This window comes from Narcine bancroftii, chromosome 6, assembly GCF_036971445.1.
Source record: "Narcine bancroftii isolate sNarBan1 chromosome 6, sNarBan1.hap1, whole genome shotgun sequence".
NCBI lineage: Eukaryota > Metazoa > Chordata > Chondrichthyes > Torpediniformes > Narcinidae > Narcine > Narcine bancroftii.
The window spans coordinates 166,114,415-166,138,294 of NC_091474.1; the positions used below are offsets into that span (position 1 = coordinate 166,114,415).

Sequence of the window (23,880 nt, forward strand, 5' to 3'; positions counted from 1 at the left end):
TTTTGGCTCATAGCTATTGGCTAAATGTGCTGTGTTTGTTGGTACTACCATTCATCAAAGGAAGTAAGGACAGAAATTAAAGAAAATCAAAGAACAACTGTACGAAGAGCTGAGAAACCAAAGGGCAGGATATAATGAAAAAGACTGTTAAACTAATGGACTTTTGCCATCACATAGCTTTGGTGACTGTAACATTTGACAGAACTTCCTTGTGAAACAAACCTGTATCTGAAAGGTGACTGGTAACGCTTACACAAGTGCTGTGCCACTTGTTTTGAAAATCTTTCCACTTCTCTTTCTGAAAAGAAAGGCATTATTCGTAACCCAGGTGAGTGTTCAAATGCAGTCGGATTTCTTATAGGTACTATTATTTCTGTCATACAAATAATTTGTGTAGCATTCTTTTGTGATATCCATGAGGCATACAAATGTATTTTTTAAAATAGTAGTCATGGTTTTCACAATGAGGTTGTATGAACAAAACAAGATTGTATGAACAAAATTATCTTTGGTATTTGTTCATGATTAATATCATTAAAAATAGTGGCTTACACCTCTATGAAATCAGCTTCAAAGGCTGCAATTATTTCTGCTTGTAAGCTATGTTATGGTTGTTTGGACAAACCAAACTAATTCTTTATGATTGAATTTCCAATAATCATATTTTTTAACTAACTGGAAGGCTATCTATCCGGTTATTTTTTGAAAAAAAATCCTCTGAAATGGATCTAGCTTTTTTTTAAATGCACACAAGTGAAAGTGGGTCACCACAAGCTTAGTCATAAAGAATAGCGTAAAGCATTTTAAGATTTTCCACATTAATATGTGGAACCGATTACTCCCCATAATAATCTAGAATAGTCTTTGGAAATACTGCATAATCTAGTAGACTGCCAAAGCTGTTGTGGATAGATATTAAAATATTGTTTTCATGAATAAATTACTCATGCAAATTAAACATAATTTAAATGTTTGGGTCCAAGGATTAAACTGCTGCACAGTGATATTTTCTAAAGAGCTACGATTCATTTTTATTTGTTTATAAATTTGTCACAGTTTCTGTATATTTGAGGTGGAATGCACACCTGACAACATTTTTGTCACATTATTGAATGAGGCATTGTGATAGATTATGTTATACTTTATATTCTATTTAGATATGTTTTTGGAAGATAGATTGTGGTGTTTTTAGTTAGGTCACACACAGATACAAACACTTCAAAACAGAATCGATTTAAAATGCAAGAGCTTGGCTCAAGCCAGTCACTTCGGGTGGAATGTTTTTGCAAAGACAATAGATTTCTGTGCTGGAGATTTTCATGAGGAGGTGCAAATGGAAGTGTCCATCTCAGGGAACTGATAAGATCTTTCAGGATTGATTTTGAGAGACAGCAATCTGTTTCGATGGCAGTTTGCTGTTCTAGAAAATCATGTGGTTTTGCAAGCAGAGAGAGATGAACAGGTTTTTTCTCAGCAAGAGAGAGAGAGAGAGAGAGAACTGACTTTTGGAAAGTAACTTTTGATTATATAACCATTTGTCTTGGTGAATTTCTATATTGCTGCTGGGTTTTGAGGTCCCAGGGCTCATAACAGCATTTTATTAAATTCTGTTCAACCCAATCTATTCGTTTTTCTTTTTATTCCTTATCTTTGGTTACTCAGTCACCTTGGTTGCTTTTCCCTAGGTTTCAGTAGGGATCGTTGACCCCACCGGTGTTTGTGTTTTCATATCTGTATAAGTTGTATGACTTTATTCATAGTTGTATCAGGGCAAGGGGAGGATGGGACGGGGGATAAAAATGGACTCTGTATGTCATATTGGGGTTGAAAGAGATTGTATTGTGTGTTTGAATTTATACGAGTCTTTGAAAATCAAAAAGAAAATGTACTTTTTTTTGCTTTTTAATTTTTTTTATTTATTGCTCAAAATAAATCAGTCAAAATCAAAATACAAATAGATACATAATGTTTATCCCCTATAATCCCCATAACCCCAATCCCTCCTCTAAACTACCCCAAAAGAAAAAAAATAGAAGATTGAAGAGGAGATCAACTCACATACCAATCATCAACTATTGCCATAGTTTGGTGGAACCCCAACACCCATGGGGGAAAAAAAACTATTACAAATTCAAACCCATGTATCTCATCTTCGGGCTTTAAACTTTAACAAAAAAAAAGAATAATTATTATGCAAATTATACATAATCTTTTCCAATGGAATACAAGACTTCATTTCCATATGCCACCATTGAATACTTAAATCAGTCTCATTTTTCCAAGTGATTGCCAAATATTTTCTTGCCACAGTCAATGCCAATCTCAAAAAAGCAATTTGAAACTTATCCAATTTTAATTACAAACTTATTTTTTTAATATAACCTAATAAAATCACTATAGGGTCAAGTGAAATTTTAAATTTAAATAAACCTAAAAATTCCTTAATTCTACACCAAAAAGGTTTCACTGTCTCAAGTAACCCAGTAGAATGCAAAAAAGAACCAACTTGCTTGTGACATCTAAAACATAAATCAAAACAGATAAACTTATACACTCTATTTCCTTAACTTCTCAGGAGTTAAATATAACTGATGTATAAAATTATAATGAAATAATCTATATTTTACATTCACTAATTTAGTCATAGTATCCTCACATATAATCATCCAATCATCCTGAGAAATAGAAACCGACAAACCTTTTTTCCCATCTGATCCTAGATTTATAAATATCTGTCTTAAGCAATTTATGTTGTAATAAAGCATACATCTCAGATATAAATCCCTTCTTACCTCCTTCAGTGAGTAAACTTTCAAATTTAGACTGTCTAGGCAACTGTAATGTATGCTCAAAGTTATCTACAAGTAAGGCTCTAACCTGATATTAAGTAAACAGGGTATTTGGAGAAATTCAGTATTTCTCCTTCATTCTTTTAAATGAAATAAAATACCCAGCTTCATAACAATTCTTTACCAACTGAATACCTATCTGTTCCCATATTTTCAAGAACTGATTATTTAATGAAAAAGAAAAAAGTTTGTTCTGATGCAAAGGAGCTTTAGCTGAAAATTTGCCTTCAGTACCTATAGTTTCATTTTTCTTACTCCATAATTCCATTAAATATTCAAAAAAATTCTGTTCAACCCAAAAATTCATCCAGAAAGGCATTTGTCCTTTATTTATTGTCTTGAGTTTCACTGACAGCATGTCTAAAATAAATTCAATTTTGATTGATGTTTTTGAATTTACCCACATTCACACCCTTTAAATAACTGTTACCTTTGTGCCAAGAATGCAAATATAATTATAAATTAATCACATCTCCTCACATTTGAGCTTGCATCCTGTGCATTCTAAATCTTTAAAAAATGTGTGTCATACATGTGATACACCATTTTACATAACATAACATATATATATAACATAACATAACAACAATTTACTGCACAGAAACAGACCATTAGGCCCTTCTAGTCCACATCATCTAACATTTTTTCTGTGCATGGATGTAATGCGCGTCGAAAGTGCTACAGCCTTGGTTTGGATCAACAAGTTTTTGGTTCTTTCGACGCGCATAATTTAATTAACTAAAAAAATTTTGAATGGATGGAGCATATGCTACGGCTGAAATGCCTCAACATCGACCCACAGTCAGCTACAGCCTTGGTTTGGATCAACAAGTCTTTGGTTCTTTCGACACTCACTACAATGGAATTTCATTCCATTAGTTGTGGAATTCCATTCCATTAATGGTAGATGAGAGATGACATGTGGTCACACGTAAGATCTATGCTGCAGGGAGTTGAAGACCACAAGGAAGAGTAAAGGAAGAAGGCAGACAGTTCCCTGTGACAATTCCCTCAGTAACAAGTATACCACTTTAGATACCGGTGGAAGGGATGACCTATCAGAGTATTAAGGGTGAAAGGGGAAATTTTTTTGGGGGGGGAAACATTAGAGGGAAACATCCTCACACTGGGAGTGGTGGGAGTTTGGAAAGAGCTGCCATCTGAAGTGGTGAAGGCAGGCTCAATTTTAATATTTAAGAAGAATTTGGACAGGTGCATGGATGGGAGGGGTATGCAGGGCTATAGACTGGGTGCAGGTCAGTTGGACTAGGCAGAAAATTAGTTCTGCACAGACTAGAAGGGCCACAGGGCTTGTTTCTTTACTGTAAAATTCTATGGTTTTATATCAGCAGTGCACAGGTCATTGGTACTCTGAGGATTACCAGGGAAGGGTGAAGTCTGGTAAAGCTATAGTGGTGGGAGACTCCATTGAAAAGGGCACAGATTAGTGTTTCTGGGGCTGCAAGTGAGAAAGCAGAATGGTGCGTTACCTTCCTGGACCTAGGATAGCTCTGTGGGTGCAGGACATTCTGAGTGGATGATAGCAGTGGAGTTCATGGTACATAATGCTACCAGTGACATATTTAAGAAAGGAAATGTAGTCCTGCAGAATGAGCTTTGAGAGCTAGGAAGTAAGTTAAAAGGCAGGACTTTAAGGGCCATGTGCTAGTGAAACAGGAAGATAATACAGTTTAATTCACTGGAAGAATTAAATAAATGGTGTAGGAGGGAGGAATTCAGATATTTGGATCTTTGGGCACTCTTCCGGGGATGGGAGAGGGAGTGGGAGTGGGTGGGTTGGTGGAAGGAACCTGTACAAGAAGGATGGGTTACACTTGAACTGGAGGGGTCCACTATCCTCAAAGGTAGGTTTATTAGTACTACTTGGATCAGCTTAAACTAGAGTAACAGGAAATGGGAACCTGCGCAGCAGGGCAGCCAGTGGAGGAATCGAGGGGATTGCAGAAAAGCAACAGGGTTGTCGTAGTTGGAGACTTTAATTTTATGACTATTGACTGGGATGTTGTTCGTGCTGGAGACTTGGATGGGGGAGAATTTGCTGAATGGATCCAGAATAATTTTTTGAAGCAGCATGTAGATAGCCCAACCAGGAAGAGAGTCAGGGAATGTTCAAATACTGTTCAACATGGAAGAGAAGTTAATTTATTGATTCAGCCACATTTGGAGACCTGGGCCATTTCAAGTTTTAGCCTTGGTTCAATATTCCAGTAAACTGCAGATGGACTAGTTGCCCTCCTTCAGCTCATTGGTTGTGAGTGGTGGATTGCAATACTGAACCATTCATTGGAAGGCAGGGTCTGATTCCAATATACAGCCTGGCTGTGGGTCAAGAAAAGGAATGAACTGAATAATATAATCACAGAGATTAGATGCCTTCAGGGAAAAAAATACCTGCTTTTAATTAATTTATTTTTAACCAGCACACATACAGGAAATATTTTAAGTATCTTTGAAAGCATCTTGTTTATTCTGGATGAAATGTTGGGGCTCTTGCTAAAAACATTGAAAAGCTTGGTGCTGAGGCAATTCATTGTTAATGCTCAGACATTTCTGCATAATTTCTTTCCTCGTTCCTCCCCATAAATTCATTAGCAGTGCCAGAATCCATTTATGAACCCAGTTAATGAAGCTGCACTATGATCAATTATTTCCATCTAAGAGAACAATATTTTGGTACCAGGGAATCCTGAATTTCTTGAGTAAAGTTCAATAACAGACTTTTTTAAACAAGTTTGGGCCCTAGCAGTACCAATATTCTATTGATTTACAAAATTTGTTCCGATAGATCTGTGCACTGCCATCAGGTATTTTGAGCTCTGTCATGTAAGGAGGTTACCAAGTGGACAGAGAAAAAGATTCAAGGATGTGCTCAAACCTTATTTGAATTGTTCTTCACTGCTCAAATTGACAACGGTATTGAGAACCTCAAGACCATGAAAGAAAGCATACAGAAGCACTCTGCAGGCATTGGGCAGAATGCTCACGGTACGACCTGTCCAACGTCCATCCAATAGATACCTCCTGCAGTTCTCACATTGGCTTCATTAGCCATCTCAGAACCCACAAAACCAGAAGGCAAGCATGCCATCTTCAATCTCAAAGGACTTCTTTTGAAAAAGACCAGTTGTTTTAAATGTAAACATTGTTATGCTGGAACATAATTTATTGCTACCTATTTCCCCCCTTACAAAATAATGAAAAATTGCCTTCCTGCCTCCATCTAACCAGCACCCATGTTCCCACATACCTTTCATAATTTTCCCTTGTTAAAATTGATAAACAATTCTGCTTGATCCCTTGTTTGTGCATTTTTAATCTGACATCTGTTTCTTTTAGATTGAGAATTTGATTGGCTTTGTGTCCAGTATCATGGTATTGTGATACTTGATATTTTTTCAATATACTGTACTTTGGCTTAGTAAAACAACTTTTTTCAAATTAAATATTAAGGTTGTGATGATTGCACTACAGTAAAATTATGAAGGATTAAGAAATGAAAAAATGAAAGCGAGTTAAAGAGTTTACAGGAATCCCATCAGATCTAATTTTTGCCTTGAGGATTTTTATTTTTTTTAAATGAGTACGGCAAGCTCTTTGGAATTTTTTTTGGTATTTATTTTGCACCACCAGCAACTTGAATTGCAGATGCTGACAAGATGTCTTCTCTTTATGGCAGTTTCACAGAAGGATTAACAGTTGCAGTGCCATTACCATAGCCCAATTATTATTGAGAGATTGGTGAATACTGAGAATAATTGCAAAGTATAATTTGATCCAGATAATTTGATGACATAAAAAACATGAAGCTTGTAAACCACTTTAATGTGTCTGCTTTCTGGAGTAGTTGGTTTATCGTCCTAGTTTATTTCTCTTACTTCAGTGCCTTCTCAGAGGTTTGCTCTAAGATGACCTACTCCTCCTTTTACTTTTATTTTTCATTCCAGAATAGCACCTGTACTCATAAAAAAAGAATCTGGTAGCATTGTAGCAAAATTAGTGCAACACAATCCAGTGGCTTGTCAGATGAGCAAAGTAAAATTCAAGTAAATTAACAAATCTTAAATTAAAAAATTGCCAGTGAGAGGAGATTGAGACCAGGGTTTTGGGGGACCTTTGTGTTGTCGGCTATCTTCTTGAGGCAGTGTGCCATTAGTGGAGGTTGGATCCTGTGATTAACTTGAGTATATTTGCTATCTTTTGAAGCCTACTGGTTCCCTGGGCATTTGAATTACCAAACCAGGTCATGATGCAACCAGTGCACCTATAGAAGTTTGATAAATGTTATCAGCGACAGACCAGATTTCTCAGAAAGTAGAGCCATTGGTGTTCCTTCTTCACAGTTGCCTTGTGATGTGCTGGCTACAGGAGTGGTTCTCTGTTATGTGGATTTTCAGGAACCTGAAGGTTCTAATGCTTTTCACTTCTCTCCCCTTGAAGTGGACAGGTACATAGTCCTTTGGCATACCCTTCCTAAAATCGACAATTAACTCCCTGTTGATATTGGGAGGAAGATTGATTTTCTGGCACTACCCAATCAGGTTCGTAATCTCCATCTGGTATGCTGACTCATCATTTTCTTGTTATTCAGCCAGCAACATTGGTTTCATCAACACATTTATGGATGCATTGGTTTTGAATCTGATTGCACATTCAGGACTGTATCCGGAATAGAGTAGGCAATTAAGAATGCAGCATTGAGGTGCTCCTGTGCTGATGGTCAACAAGGAGCACCTGATTTGGAAAATCCACTCTGATTGCAGAATTCAATGAAGAAGTTGTGAATCCATTTGCAAGGGGACAAAATGAGAACCAGATCCCTTAGTTTGATCATGTCTTGCTGGGATGATGGTCAAAGAGCAGCCTAAAGTAGGTGTTCTTGTGGTCTAGGTGATCCAGCGCAGAGTGAAGGTCCAGCGAGATGGCATCTGCCATTAACCATTTATGATAATAGCAAATTGAAGAGGGTCCAGGAGATGATTTACTCCACAACCAAACTCTCAGCACTTCATCATGGTAGATGTAGATGATCAAGTTGAAATGATACTCCCTTTCCATCCCCTCAGATACTATATGAGTTGCTGAGTATTTTGCATTTGTAGTTGTGCTATCTATATTTAGCCAGGTTACAATGTCACATTTTATCTCTGAAATTCATTTAATTGAAGTCAAGGAACAACTTAGCGCAACTGTCAAGTGTATTTAATGCAACTGACAAGATGCATATGCTTTTCTCTGCAGAGAGATGCAAGCAATGTGACAGTGGTGTGCTGATGTGGAGTACAAATTCTATGATGAGGTTGTACTGTTGAGTGTGTTACACTGCTATGTTGATAAGATTTCATTATCTGAAAGAACATTCAGAATTTTGACTTGATTTAACCTTGTTTTCTGATTAGGACAGTTTTTTTTAACTTGTCTTTATATTCTGTGGATGGTGGTTGAATCTTCACATTGCTTTTTTTTGTTGTTGTGAAAGCCAAGTGCAAAGCTCAGTACATTTTAAGGCAAAATCTGAAAAGTGAAGCGATGAAGTAGGTAAAACACAGTTGATTGTCCTTTGTTCTATCTTTTTACTAACACTCTGCCTGCTCATGGAAGTCACATGCAATTTCCAATTTGTATGTGCTGGTCGATACACTTGTAGTGTTCGTGCTAGGTGAGCGTGGAGAAGAATGACATGCGCACCAAAGCCTTGAAGTAGAAACTGGTTTATCGCATTTATACTGGCCTCAGGCACCAACGTCAGGGCACCTTGCCATCGGAGCGCCGGTCTGGGATTGGTTGATGTTCCTACTAAAGCTCGTTGTCTTTCCACTGTGTGGGAGGTCACCTGGGATGACAGCCAGTGTCATTTCCCCCCCCCCACCCCCCCTAGGTTGCCATGGTTGACAGCCATTCTGTGGGCTGGTCCCCATCTCTATGTGCAGGCCACTACCCACTCATAATTTTAATCATAAGTATGCAGCATTATACCTGCTTTTATCCCGACAGGTGTGATCCTTTCATTATAAGGCTGTCAAGTTATGGCCAGTATTGAGTTTAAAAAATAGATAATGCTTTTTTGATTAATGAATCTAATTTTGATCCTCATACTTATAAACAATGGAGAAAAAGCATTATAGAGATCTCTAACTCCATAGTAGAAATGTGATTAAAGCTATGAAGTCCACTTTGGTGTCTCTCACAAGTTGAATGAATAGATCTCAGTCATCTTTATGGTGTATAAAATCATCCTTGTTTTTCATGTTTCTTCTCAGTGCATCATTTTCAAAATTAAGGGGATCTTTTAGATATAGGAGTTGATGGCAAAACAACCATTTATTTATTGTTCGTAATTCCCCTTGAATAGAATGGCTTTGTCTTGTGTGACATATCTAAATACAGTACTACATCTAACAGTTGTGTGAAGTGGGATAATAATAACATAAGAAATAGGAGCAGGAGTAGGCCATTGGGCCCATCGAGCCTGCTCCACCATACAATAAGATCATGGCTGATCTGATCATTGACTCAACCTACCTGCCTTTTCCCCATATCCCTTAATTCCATTTTTTATGTAAAAATCTATCTAACTGCACCTTAAATATGTTTAATGAAGTGGCCTCACCTGCTTCCCTGGGTAGAGAATTTCACAGATTCACTTTCTATAAGATCTTCTCTCATTCTTCTGAATTCAAGTGAGTATAATCCTAGATGATTTAGTCTCTCCTCATAGTTCAACCCCCTCATCTCTGGGATCAACCTGGTGTATGTCCTCTGGACTGCCTCCAAGGCCAGTATATCCGTCCTCAAGTATGGAGACCAGAACTGCACACAGTACTCCAGGTGCAGCCTCACCAGTACCCTATACAGTTGCAGCATGACCTCCCTGCCCTTGAATTCAATTCCTCGAGCGATGAAGGCCAACATTCCATTTGCCTGCAACCCAACTTTTTGCGATTCATTCACAAGCACTCCCAAGTCCTTCTGCACTACAGCATGTTGCAATTTTTCACCATTTAGATAATAATCTGCTCTTCTATTTTTCCATCAAAGTGGATGACCTCGCATTTTTTTACATCTGCCAGACCTTTCCCCACTCACCTAACTTAACAATATCCTTCTGCAGCCTCTCCACATCCTCTCTACAATTTGCTTTTCTACTCAATTTAGTATCATCTGCAAACTTGGCTTCACTATACTCTGTCCCCTCTTCCAAATCATCATGTAAATGGTGAACAGCTGTGGGCCCAGCACTGATCCCCTGCAGCCCCCCATTTATCCCAACTCTCGGCCTTCTGTCAGTTAACAAATTCTCAATCCATACGAACATACTTCCCTCGACTCCATTCATCTGTATCTTATTGATTAGTCTCTTGTGTGGCACCTTATCAAACGCCTTCTGAATATACAAATATACAACATCGACCAGTTCCCCTCTATTCACCACACCCATTATATCATCAAATAACCTCGGCAAGTTTGTCAAACAAGACCTGCCCTTTCTTAATCCATGCTGCGTCTGCCTGAAGGAACCCCTTTTTTCTAAATGTCTCGCTATTTCATCTTAATGACAGCTTCAAGCATTTTCCTGACTACAGATGTTAAGAACTTGCCAATAGTTATTCTTCTTCTGCCTACATCCCTTTTTAAAAAGTGGCATGACATTTGCTGTCTTCCGATCTGCCAGGACCTGCACAGAATCCAGAGAATTTTGGTAAATGATTACCAATGCATCAACGATAATTCCTACCATTTTCCTCAAAACCCTGGGATGCATACCGTTAGGACCAGGGGATGTGTCCGCTTTCAGTCTCATTAGTTTGCTCATCACTATCTCTTTTGTAACAATAATTTTATCGAGGCCCTCACCTCCTTTCGCATCCCTCTCATCACTCTTTGGCATGCTGGACATGTCTTCCACCGTGAAGACTGACACAAACTATTTGTTCAATGCCTCGGCCATTTCCTCATTACTCAATATTAATCTCCCTTTCTCACCTTCCAAGGGCCCCATGTTGACTCTAGTCACCCTCTTCCATTTTATATATTTATTAAAATATCTGTTTTTATACTTTGTGCTAATTTACCTTCATAATCCTTCTTCCCTTTCCTTATTTCCCGTTTAGTTGTCTTTTGTGGCCTTTTAAAGTTTTCCCAATCCTTCAGTTTCCCACTACTCTTGATGACCAGAAACAGAATGAAGATCCAGCACTCACCTGACCAAATATTCATTTTTCAGAATGTAACATGATTTCATTTCTACCTGCCTACAACTGCATAATAACCATCATTACTGTTTGTGTGTTGGTGTTTATTTCGGGGAATAAACCCTCAGTGGGAAGGGGATAGAAATGCGTCATAAACTTCAAAGGGATATTTAACTGTAATTTGCATGTGGCAGGATGCAATTAACAGTCAGAGCTGCCAACCTATGTTTGCTTTGGAGCAAAACTGTTACTGCATTTCTTACGAGGAGAAATTTGGCAATATGCTTCCTCCTTCTATTTACCTCTTCTGGCTGCCTGAGAATAGATGCTGAGCGTGAATAAAACCTGTGCTTATTAATTTCTGGAATAAGCTGCCATACAGTAGAATTAAAATCCTTCCAAATTAATGAATTTAAAATAAATTGATCTTGATATAATAAAGATGTAATTGAATTGTATTTCCATTGGGATTCAATTAAAATTGTTGAAGTTAATTCTCTAAGATGATTTTCCGGTTTTGTTTATTTTGATAAATAATTTAGTGTCTCTTTTAGTTTTCCAGTTGATTATAACCTGAATAGATACAAGTTGCTGGTCACTTTGGTTGGTAACCATTTAAAAATTATAGATCTTTATATTTTAGGTGATTGATATAGAAAATGAAAAATTGTTCTGTTTGCATTAACTACTTGCTGATTAGATGCAGTAAAAGGTCCTCCATTGTTCACAACCTCAGAAGAGCATGCTATGATCATACCAATGTGAAGTTTTCTTCCCCATAATAGCTCATGTATAGACAAGAGTAATTTGCAGATCATGAGAAGCAGCCTTTTGCTGAAGAACTTTGCAGCTTTCTTAAAGAAGATACATTTGTTATAGTTAATATCAGGCTCAGATTCCTGTGCTCATCACATCAATCATTTTTTGTTGAAAAATGCAATTTATTAAATAAATTATTGGTATAAATGTGATAGACATCAAGATTTCTTAAAGAGAGCCAGTATATTCTTGAAATGCAGAGCGTTTGAAAAATTGGATAAAATTTTATGATGCTTTGAAGCCATCTCCAAATTTCCCTGAGATTGACAAAATCAGTTTATTTACTTTGTCATTTTTATTTTTATTTTATACAGGCATGGGCTGTTTCTGGGGTGCTGAGAGAAAATTCTGGGTTCAAAAAGGTGTCTATTCCACTCAAGTTGGATTTGCTGGTGGATTAACTCCAAACCCAACCTATAAAGAAGTCTGTTCAGGTTTGCTTGAACTTTCTGCTTTCAGAATGAACATGATAGATGTAGTTGGAAATGCTTGAATTTAAATTCAGCTTGTAAAAGCATGATACATAAAACTGGAATATCTAACAGTGGTTACAAGTTAACCATCTGATCAAAGGCTTTGGATTTTGAGTCATAAGAGAAAAACTGATGGGCATGATTTTTAGATTTCGTAAATTGCTAATAGTTTTTTTTGTTCAGGTTGTGGGAATTGTGTGTGCTATTTGATCATACATCATTGCCCTTTACAAAATGTTGTCCTTGGCAATTTCCAAAAACGATGAATCATTTTCTACAACTGTGCTAACCATACTCAAGTCCATCCATTTACACTGCACTCAGTCATCAAAAAAGTGGCAGAAGATGTCATTGAGAGTACTTGTAGGCTGCTTTAATTTCCAATAAATTATTCATTGTGCCTAGTTGGGATTTTGCCAGGACAACTGTGCTTTCAATCTTATCAGACATGGTCCACACATGGAACAAAAGCCTGAATTCTAGAGGAGACATGCTTGACATTTGACAGGTGTGGCATCAGGTATCCCTGGTAAAGCTGAAATCACTGGGTATCAAGAGAAAAACTCAGCATAGTTTGCTTCATACCTTGCAAATAGAAGGCTATTTGTGGATGTCAGAGATCAGTTTTTCCAGCCTCAGAAGATGGACATGGGTGTTTCTCAGGGTATTTCAGGACTATCTCTACAGAGCGACTTTATTAATGACCTTACCTTCTGAAAAAGGTTGGAACTAGGGACATCTGCAGACTTATTGATCCCTCCATCAAAAAGAAAGCAGATGACATGGCAGTGTTGTAGGGTACAACAGGATATAGACAGGATGCAGTTGGGTAGAAAAGTGGCAAATGGAGATCAATCCAGAGAAGTGTGAAGCATTTTGGAGGGTAACATGAAGGTATAGTACATGGTTAAAGGCATTATATTTAATATTTTATTTTTGATTTTTAAAGACTTGTATAAATTCAAATAAACAATACAATCTCTTTCAACACCAATATGACATGTAGAGTCCTTTTTTTAATCCCCCCCCACCTCCTTCTCACCCCCCCTTTGCCCCGATACAACTGAGAATAAAGTTATATAACTTATACAGATACAAAAAACCATAAATACCAGTGGGGTCAATGGCCCCAACCGAAACCTGGGAAAAAGCAATCAAGGTGTCCAAGTAACCAAAGGTAAGGAATAAAAGGAAAAAACAACTAATAGAACACATCGTCTGAACCACGTCCCACTTCATTAATTGCAATTGTTTCCCTTGTTCTCAAGGGGGATAGTCATATCTGCATACCAATATATTTCAGATAAGGTTGGCACACTCTAACGAATGTGTCATATTTCCTCCTTAAATTGTATGTGGATTTTCCAGTGGAATGCAACTCTGCATTTCCAGATTCAATTGTGTAATATTTAGTTGGGAGTTGGACTTAGACGTGACCACAATTTCCTGGCTACAGACAAAGCGACCTTCACAAACTGAATTTGGCACTTGGACAGTTTAAAACATATATCCATAATGTTTCCTAGAATGTACAATTCCAAATCTTGAGGAAAATCTTCCTTTGTAATTTTTTTTCAGAATCCCCCCCCCCCCAGCCCTCCCAAAAGTATCTCACCTTTGTACACAGCCAGGTTCAAATGACTGGATTCTGAACAGTGTGACAGAACGGGGGTAGATTGGGGTCGAAATCCAGAGATTTCTCAAGGCTGTTGCTCAGGTTGATAGGGTAGTTAAGAAGCCTTATTGTGTACTGGCCTTCATTAGTCAGCGGTGGTGGGGGGGGGGGGTGGGAGGGAAGTTAAGTTCAAGAGTTGTGAGGAAATGTTGCAGCTCGATAAAACGCTGATTAGACCACACTTGGAATATTGTGTTCTATTCTGGTCATCTCATTACAGGAAGGATGTGGAAGGCTTGGAGAGGGTGCAGAGGAGATTTACCAGGATGTTGTCTAGATTGGAGAACTTGTCTTGTGAGGCAAGGCTAACAGAGCTTGAGATTTTCTTTTTGGAGCAAAGAGGGATGAGAGGTGACTTATAGAGGTTTACAAGATTATGAGAGGCATAGATAGGGTGGACAGTCAGCACCTTTTTCCCAGAATGAGAGTAGCAAACACCAGAGGACATATATGTATATAAGGGCAAGAGGGAAATTTCAAGGGAGATGTCAGGGGTACATCTTTTTACACAGCTAGTAGTGGGTGAGTGGAATTTATTGCCAGGGTTGATGGTGGAAGCTGATGCAATGGGAACATTTAAAGGAATCTTGGAAAGGCACATGGATGCAAGAAAAAAAGAGCATTATGGGTGAAATGTAGGGAAGGTTTAGCTGAGTAAATTTATATAGGCTGACACAGCATTGTGGGCTGAAAAACCTGTACTCTGATGTTATGTTATATGCTCTTGGGATATTTGCAGTTGATTGCTTAATGCTAATTTCTGTTACTAACTCCTCAAGACATGAAGCAGTTTATCAGAGATTAAGGAGACTGGGACTTCATTCATTGGAACGTAGATGACTGAGAGGGGACTTGATAGAGGTATTTAAAATTATGAAAGGAATAGATAGACTAGACATAAACAGACTCTTTTCCCTGAGGGCAGGGGAGGTTGGAATAAGAGGCCATGAGTTAAGGGTAAGGGGGCAACACTTTAGGAGAAATATTAGAGGTGGCTTTTTCACTCAGCGAGTGGTGGCAGAATGGAATGTACTTCCGAATGAGATAGTTGTGGCAGGGTCCTTTCTGTCATTTAAGAGAAGGTTGGATGTGTACATGGAGGTGAAGGGGTTGTAGGGTAATTGGCGGTGAGCGGGAGGTTTGAGATAGTGGAGTTGTTCTAGTGAACCGGTACGGACTTGAAAGGCCGACATGGCCTGTTTCCACGCCATAAATGGTTATATGCCTCCATGCAGCAAAACTAGACACCATTCATACATGTGCTGATGCTACAATAGAAGCAATAGAAATGAGCCCAGACAGTGTTATTTTTAAAATAATATTTTAAATTACAAATTAACAATTGATATAACACCTTATCCAATGTACTTACACTAAACTAAACTTATCTAACAACCCCAACTATGCGCAAATATGCTGGTGTGTATGGATTACTTCAAACCGCAACAGCTCAAGGCACAATTCTCAAAAGGCAGTTCAAAGTTCAGTTTCAGAAATTCAGTGATGACACGCAGGTTTTAGATGAAATTAACAGTTCATGAAGTGGGTGAAAGAGACCGGAAGTGACAGAATGTTTGTAACTCACGGAACCCTTAATGAGATGCTTCCAACAAAATGTCCTTTTTAAATGAGTGCCAACGAAAATTCCCCTCTGCCATAGGGGACAAGAAGTAAATGATGCTCACAAAGTTTCCAGAACCCTTTTCATGTATCAGCCAAACTTAAATCAACCTCACTCTGGTCACTATCCAAGTGCAATATTTCTTCTGCTTTCAAAACCCTTTCTGTGAATCAGCTGAATAAAAGTGGCTTTCACTATTTTAGTCACAGAGTGATATTATCATTTCTCAGACAGATTGCCTCCAACCACACATGAGGCCAATCCAGCACAGTATTCCTTTCAAAGCTGTTTGGACCTGTGCTGTCTCCTTAAAATGGTCCCTGACCAAAGCTATGTACTCAGTCTTGAATCTGTCAGTCACATGGTCTCTGCTCCTGTGCTTTTCCCTCTCTGCAAGATGTATCCAATTTAGGAACATGCTCTCTTCAACCTGTAGTCAGCTTCACAGTCACTCCAAAGCTTGCAGGGTTTTGTTAAATTTGTTCTCTTAAATTGACAGTCCCATACATGTGAAAATTGACTGAAAAATGGAAGCATGTAATATCTCCCACCAACAAAGAAAATTTTGAGCTGTAAGAGCAAATTTTTAACTGCCACCTACAATGTCAGAAACAGTATATTCATTATTTACATGACATAATACAGACAAATATAACATTTTTCAGTAAAGTTGCCAACTTAACATTCTTGAAAGCCATTCAGCAATTACATTATCTTGTCTTTAATATGAATTATCATTAAATCCCATTCCTGTCCAAGCAAACTTTTCACCCCTTTTCAAAAAGGTTTGTCAAGGAAAACGCAATATCAGCAAAATTTCTATTGAACTTCCTATAATAAACAACCATTCCCAGCAATCTCCTAATAAGGTGCTTACCCATGGGAATGGGAAACTCAGAAATCATCCAAACTTTTGCCTAGACAGGTGCCAACTACATAACCACGATACGTCATAGTAGCACGGCCACATTCACTTTTCATTTGAAGGTTTGTCAAATAGTTTCTCTTGGGCCATTTCATAGACTTTCTGCAAATGATCTTTAAATTCCGAGACATACTTTAACAATTTCAACTGGACATCCTCATTAACCCATTGTTCCTTCAACAACCCTAAAGGTCCTCTAACTTGCTGTCCAAACCCCAGTTCAAAAGGGCTAAAGCCTAATGACTCTTGCACAGACTCTATTACTGCAAACAAGAGCAATTGGTCACCCTCATTCCAGTTCTTCTCGTGCTCAACACAATAGGTTCCCAACATGGTTTTCAAAGTTGAATGGAACCTCTCTAAGGTCCCTTAAGTCTTTGGATGATGTGCAGATGACATGATCTGGTTAGCTCCCAATCTACAAGATAACTGCTGAAACAATCCCAACATGAAACTACTTCCTTGGTCTGATCGGATCTCTTCAGGAAAACCAAACAAAGTGGAAAACTTTAGAAGAGGTCTTGACACAGTTTTAGCTTCAGTATTTCCAAGTGGCAGTTCCTTAATTTCTTTCTCAGCGAGAGCCTTAACTTTCACCTCAACATGTTCAGGATCTCTATTTTGCTCCAACACAAACTCTTTCCAGGACAATGTTGTCCATAATCTCAGGTTTGACATCAGAACTCTGGTCCAAACTGTCTGCACAGGCTGGATATCTATCCAAGTCTGTCTTTGTTTCTTCAATTGACTGGCTTGGCAGTCAACCACACTGCAAGCACAACTTTACCCTCTGCAAGGTCATTTCCCAGTTTGTTTTCTAACTTGCTTGGACTGGTGCAGGGCAGCAGAAAACAGGGAAACCACCCACCCCGTTTGAGAAAGAGAAGACACCCACGGGACGGTGACCACGGCAGTGGACCAGTGAGGGGTTCTGAGGCTGTAGAACACAGGTGGCGGGTTGTTAGCGACTTGAGGTTAGGAACTAATGCAGGCTGCAGGCTACCAGCAACTTGTTGAGGGATTCACACCGGGCTGCAAACTGCTGGAGACTGGCTAAAGACTGGCTGAAGGGGTACCAGCTATCAGAACTGGGAAATGGGGATGCGAGAGGGTGCTGAAGGGTTCTGATTGTGTCAGAGATTTGGATCTGGAGCTTGGATATGATGGTTTGGACTGGATTCTGTGTAGCTGCAGGAGTGCTGGAGGCAAATCCATGAACATACAGTGACTCTGAGGGGACTCTCTTATGCTTATCTTTGTCTGTAAGGCATTTCAGGCAATTTCTGCTGATGTTTCTGCTTTACGGCAGATGAAAACAAATTTCATATAATATTGCACTATCTTTATTACATGACAATAAATTGAATCTTGAAGCATTATCATCAATATCCTGAGATCACCATTGAACAATAGCTAAAAATAGCAGGGGTACAAGAGCAGATCAGAGATTGGGTAGCCTGTGACAAATGGCTTGTCTCCTGCCATGTTGAAATATTGGCACCATCTGCAGACCGTAAGTCAGGAGCTGAATGAAATTCTCTTTATTTACTTGGATGACTGTGACTCCAACAACACGCAAGAATAATGCATTTTCTAGTGAATTTAAAGTTGAAAGGGAACATATATGTTAACAAGACACCAATCAGTTTAAAGGGAGTGTGAGAAACTTTATCCAAGTCAATTCCAAGGGGAATGGCCAGGTGAGTTCAATCCAGATAAGTATGAAGTGATGCATGTTAGAGAATCAATCGTGAAGGCAGAAATCAGGATCTGGGGCCCAAGGCAAGTGGATGAGGAAATTCAACAGATATCATAGATGGAATCAGAGGTAATCAACGGTGCCTTTTAAAATGCATCGATTTGGTCAGCTGCACCTGTCTATTGGTTTCATTCCTTTCTTTCACCAGAATCCTATATGGCACCATCAAGATTTCAAAATAATCAGATAGCAGATTATTGAAGTTTTACAATAGTCTGTGTGATTGACACCCTTCTCCCAAACATTAATTACCTTCACCACCAGCACAATGTAGTTGCAGCATGCCACACGTATGAAATGCATTATATTTACTTGGCTGGGCTACTCCCAAACTTGCAACCTTCTCCACCAAGAAGTGCAGAGGCATATAACACATGCGCTCCGTTACCTGTATATTTCCAGACAAATTATGTGCCATACTGGCTTGGAGAGATACTGCCATTTCTTCTTCAATTTCATGCCTAAATCCTTGTATTCCTGATTGATGAGCTTTCTAGGATCCCTTAAGCAGGAGCACTATAGCGTTTCAAGAAGGCTCACCATAACCTTCAAAAGAAAAATAATAAATGTAGACCATGCTGTTGATGCACACATCCCAACAAATTAATAAATAATAAAACCTGTTGGATACCTGACTCTTAATTGTCTGTTCCTTTGTGCTATGAGAAATAACCTACATTTTAATTGAATGGAGGGTGAAATACAAAAGTCTGTGGATGCTGTGATAGTAAAAACTCAAAATTACTGGAAGAATTGATTAGGTCTCACAGCATTCATGGGAGGTAAATATATATAACCAAATTTTTGGGCCTGAACCCTTCTTCAAAAAACAGGCAGGCGCCTAAATAAAAAGGCTGGGAAGAAGGAAAGAAAGGGCAGGGGAAAGAACACAGGACATCAGACAAAAGGTGATAATTGGACATGGATAGGAGGATAGGATAAAAACAGGGGTGGCTCTGTCAATGAAGAAAGAAAAGCAGAAGGAAAGGAAGAGAAACAGCTAGAAGAAATGAAAAATGGGGATGGGGAAGGGGAGAAAGGGGGCTAGTCTAAAGGAAACTGGAAAAGTTGACTTTACTGGTTTCAGTTAGCCCCTACCTCCATCTCTCCCCTTCCCCAACCCATATTCTCCTTTGCGCTAGCTTTTTCTCTTTCCTTTTCAACTGGTCTTCTCCAATTCCTGATCAATTCTAACCCTTCTTCTCCTGTCCCTTCTATCAATGAACAATGATCATCTTTTGTCTGTTGGCCTGTGCTCTTTCCCCTGCCTTTTCTTCCTTTCTCCTCAGCCTTTTCATTCAGGCACCTGCCTAATTCTTGCTCATATCTTTCAGAGGGACTCAGGCCTGAAACATGGGTTATATATACAGTATTTACCTCCTACAGATGCTGTATTATCCTGTTGAGTTCCTCCAGCATTTTTATGTCTTTATTGGAATTGAATATGCAGTGTTAGTTTTTGTGTGTTCACTGAAAAATGGAACAGATAAAAATAATAGAACATGCAGTACTCAATATATGCACCTTAAAATAAAAGTTGACCTCTTACTGAAAATTAAACAAAGTTAGTAATGTCTGTATTGAAAATATTTAAGCAACAGCTTAAAAAAAGTCTACTCTTTTTTAAGTTGGACTGCCAAATGATTAAGAACATATATTTTTTAAAATCAAGTATTTTGCATGGAAATCAAAGTCGTAAGTAGTATCATTGCTGCCTAAAAGATTATGGATACCATTGTACTTAGAATAGATAAGATTTGAACTCTGTACTAAGGATACCACTTGTGTTAAACTGTTAACTTCTTGAATCTATTCCAGGATTTTGTTATGAGAGTTTATACCCATTCATATTTAGGAACCCAGAGGGCTGGTTTATTCATAATGCTATTCTTTTGAGAGTGCTTGGTGATTAGAGCAAAATGGGAATGCTTGCTAATGACTGTGCGAGGCGGGGGGGGGGGGGGGGGGGCAGTGGGGGGGTGGGGGTCGGGAGAGCATTAGATTGTGAGATAGAATAGAGAGGAGGAGAGAGGTGAAGGAATGTTCTATCTTTAGTCAGGTTATTCTAGATTTGTTGAGTGTTAAGCTGATCAAAAAGAGATAAATATCTGTGAACTGATTTAATTATCAATCTGAATAATAGTCCATTTTCACAGACATTTAGCTGTACTTTTTAGTGTGATTTTCTTAGTGCTTTAAATGTAGGCATTATTGTTAATTTTTTATAAAGTAATTACTATCCTTCATATTACCTGCACATGTTTGTAATGTAAATTAACTAATCTCTGTAATATGGTGTAAAAAAAAAGTGCTTACTTGATGAGTATCTTTAATGAAAAGATCATTTAATATTTTGGTATCAATGATTGCTGTTGATTAATTAATTTGCTTAATTTTTAAAAAAAATATTAAATATCAGTTGGAATTTCTGAGATTAATTTATGAGCTCCTCTGGGTGATGACATTCAGTAAACTTTCTCTGCATAATTTGACAAATTATATTTTTACTCATTGGTTATAACCCAGGATTTGTTGCTGACCCTGCAAAACTTACAGGATTGAAGCAAGTCTCATTATTATAATAAGAGTTCATGGCAGGAAGTTTTCATTTGGAATGCCTAGAAGACAAATCTGAGAGACATTACTTGTTTTCTACCAGATTTCTTCCCAAAAAGCAGGTTACTGTTTCTTCACATTGAGGTTGTACTGAAAAGCTGATTAATAATCCTTCCGACCTTTCAAGGTTTTTAGGCTTTATTCTCTGGCAGGTCATGTAAGTTGTGCTTGATCTCATTAATTAACTTGTTTTACACAGAGAGGAGTGGGTGCCTGGAATGCATTGCTTGGGGTGGTGGTAGAGGCTGGTACAATCGGGACATTAAAAGATTCTTAGGCATATGGGTACAAAAAAAATGGGGTTATGGTTTTGAGATAGGTTTTGTTTTTTGAGTAGGTTTATAAAGGTCAGCACAGCATTGTGGGCTGTAATACTCGATGTTCTGCAGCAGAATCTTCAACTCTGCTGACCATGCCGTTGTTTGGATTGAAGGCAACTTGCTCTACCTGCCTTTTACACACTTTTCTCATGAAACAATGCTGACAACATTTGGAGTGCAACTTCCAAAAGGACTGCTTTTATTTTCTAGAACAAATCTGAGAATTGGAATTTTCATGGCCTAGCTCACTTTCTGACAGTTCATTTTGCTGTCAAAATCTGAGTTGGGTCATTCCAGAACAGCTGAAGGTTGTTGGCTTTCTAGAAGAACTATTATGCAGAGATGGCATACAAACAGGATGCATCCAGGAAAGAAGATGTATAAAGAACAAAAGAAGTAGGAGGATATTGGTTTCAAGAGTAATAGTGATCAGGGATTCAGTGGCTATACTTGTGACTCCAGTTTGGTATGTTGTCTCTTTGGTCAGGGCTGATACTCAATGACTGCAGCACATCCTGTCAGAAGAGAGCGAACAACTAGATTATTACCTATGACATAAGCAGTAAAGGATCCCATTAGCAGAGTTTGAGGAGCTAAGAAAGAGGTTAACTGGCACTGGGGCAGATTTAACTCCAAAAAGAATTAAAGAAGAGAGACAAAGCAGGAAGAGAAATTTTCTAAGTTTTAACTGAAATAGATAGCAAACACAAAATACTATATTAAAATGCTTGCAACAGTTGTTACAAGGCATCACTATTGAAACATGGTGAGCAAAACTAGGAACTAAATATTCCAGGGGATTCAAGATTTTTGCTTATCCTTTAAAAAGAAGTGTGTCCTATGACACTATTAATAAGAGAGGTGATTAGCATTATGGAAAAAAAATGATCGTGGCATTACAGATCATGATGTAGAATGTAAATCATTTTGGGTTGTGCTAAGAAAAAATATGGAACAGAAAATATTTTTGGGAATTATTTGTAGGTTACCAAATAGCAGTATAAAGCTGCAAATCATATTAATGCCATTGTGAAGAAAGCACGACAGTGCCTTCACTTCCTCTGGAATCTGCAGAGATCCTATTTGTCTGGATATACGGCTCCTAGAACGCTTCCACCAGCGTTGTCTCCGCTCCATCCTCAACATCCATTGGAGCGCTTTCATCCCTAACGTCGAAGTACTCGAGATGGCAGAGGTCGACAGCATCGAGTCCACGCTGCTGAAGATCCAGCTGCGCTGGATGGGTCACGTCTCCGGAATGGAGGACCATCGCCTTCCCAAGATCGTGTTATATGGCGAGCTCTCCACTGGCCACCGTGACAGAGGTGCACCAAAGAAAAGGTACAAGGACTGCCTAAAGAAATCTCTTGGTGCCTGCCACATTGACCACCGCCAGTGGGCTGATAACGCCTCAAACCGTGCATCTTGGCGCCTCACAGTTTGGCGGGCAGCAACCTCCTTTGAAGAAGACCGCAGAGCCCACCTCACTGACAAAAGGCAAAGGAGGAAAAACCCAACACCCAACCCCAACCAACCAATTTTCCCCTGCAACCGCTGCAACCGTGTCTGCCTGTCCCGCATCGGACTTGTCAGCCACAAACGAGCCTGCAGCTGACGTGGACTTTTTACCCCCTCCATAAATCTTTGTCCGCGAAGCCAAGCCAAAGAAAAGAAAGAAGAAAGGATATCTTGGTAAACCTCCACAGATGTGTAGTGGAAAATGTGCTGACTGGCTGCACCACGGCCTGGTATGGGGGCTCCAATACCTCAGAGTGGAGAATCCTGCAAAAGTAATGGACTCAACACAGTACATCACAAGCATAACTCTCTCCAACATTGAGAATATCTACATGGAATGTTGCTGTCACAGAGCAGCATTAGCTGTTAAGGATCCACACCACCCAGGACATGCACTGTTTTTGCTGCTCAGAAAGGAGGTATAGGGGCCACAGGACTCGTACCTACCAAGTTCAGGAATAGTTGCTACCCTTCAACTATCAGACTCTTGAACAAAAGACTCATTTGGAAACTCATTTAAGTACTTTTATTACTTATTTATTATTGTATATTTACACCTACATCTGCATTCGCACAGCCAGTTTCTTTACAGTTCTTTCTTTAAGAACAGTTTATAGTCACTGTTTTAGTGAGCACTAAGCCTGCCCCACAGAAAAAAAAATTCAGGATTGTATGTGATGCTGTGTATGTGTTCTGACAATAAATTTGAACTTGATAAAATTGGAAGTATTTATAATAGGGAAATGATAGGAGACTTTAACTTCATAGAAGAAGTTACATAAAGCTTCCAAGATATATTGGTGATTCAGGAATCCAATGAGACAGAAAACTGAAATAATTAGGTACTAGTATTAGCAGCGGATCAATCAAGTCTCAGAGAGAGAAAGCAATGCAGGAGCAAATAAAAGTAAAGCGGACAGAGTGTGAGCGGCTCAGTGTAGGAGTGGAAATTTGAGGCTTTGGTTTATGAGGCTTCATTGAGCAGAGGCTGAGGAAAAGGTGCAGGACTTGAGGCATGGTAAGGACAGGTTTTTCTAACTTTTTTCCATTTCATAGATGCCAGTTATGGCAGCTCCTCTTGCTGAATGTAGTTGA

The 23,880-nt window shown here is 38.7% G+C and overlaps 1 protein-coding gene across 7 annotated transcripts in view; it reads left to right on the forward strand.

Annotated features, from left to right (window-relative positions):
• The window catches only part of msraa (methionine sulfoxide reductase Aa), a 328,025-nt gene that overhangs the window by 94,890 nt on the left and 209,255 nt on the right, over positions 1 to 23,880 (forward strand). For 6 of the 7 annotated variants that reach the window (XM_069886609.1, XM_069886611.1, XM_069886614.1 and 3 more), the window contains exon 3: positions 12,193 to 12,312. The exons of the other annotated variant lie outside the window; for it this stretch is intronic. In XM_069886609.1, coding sequence (XP_069742710.1) covers positions 12,193 to 12,312 — 120 coding nt within the window. The remainder of the gene's footprint in view (positions 1 to 12,192; positions 12,313 to 23,880) is intronic. 7 annotated transcript variants of the gene reach the window in all.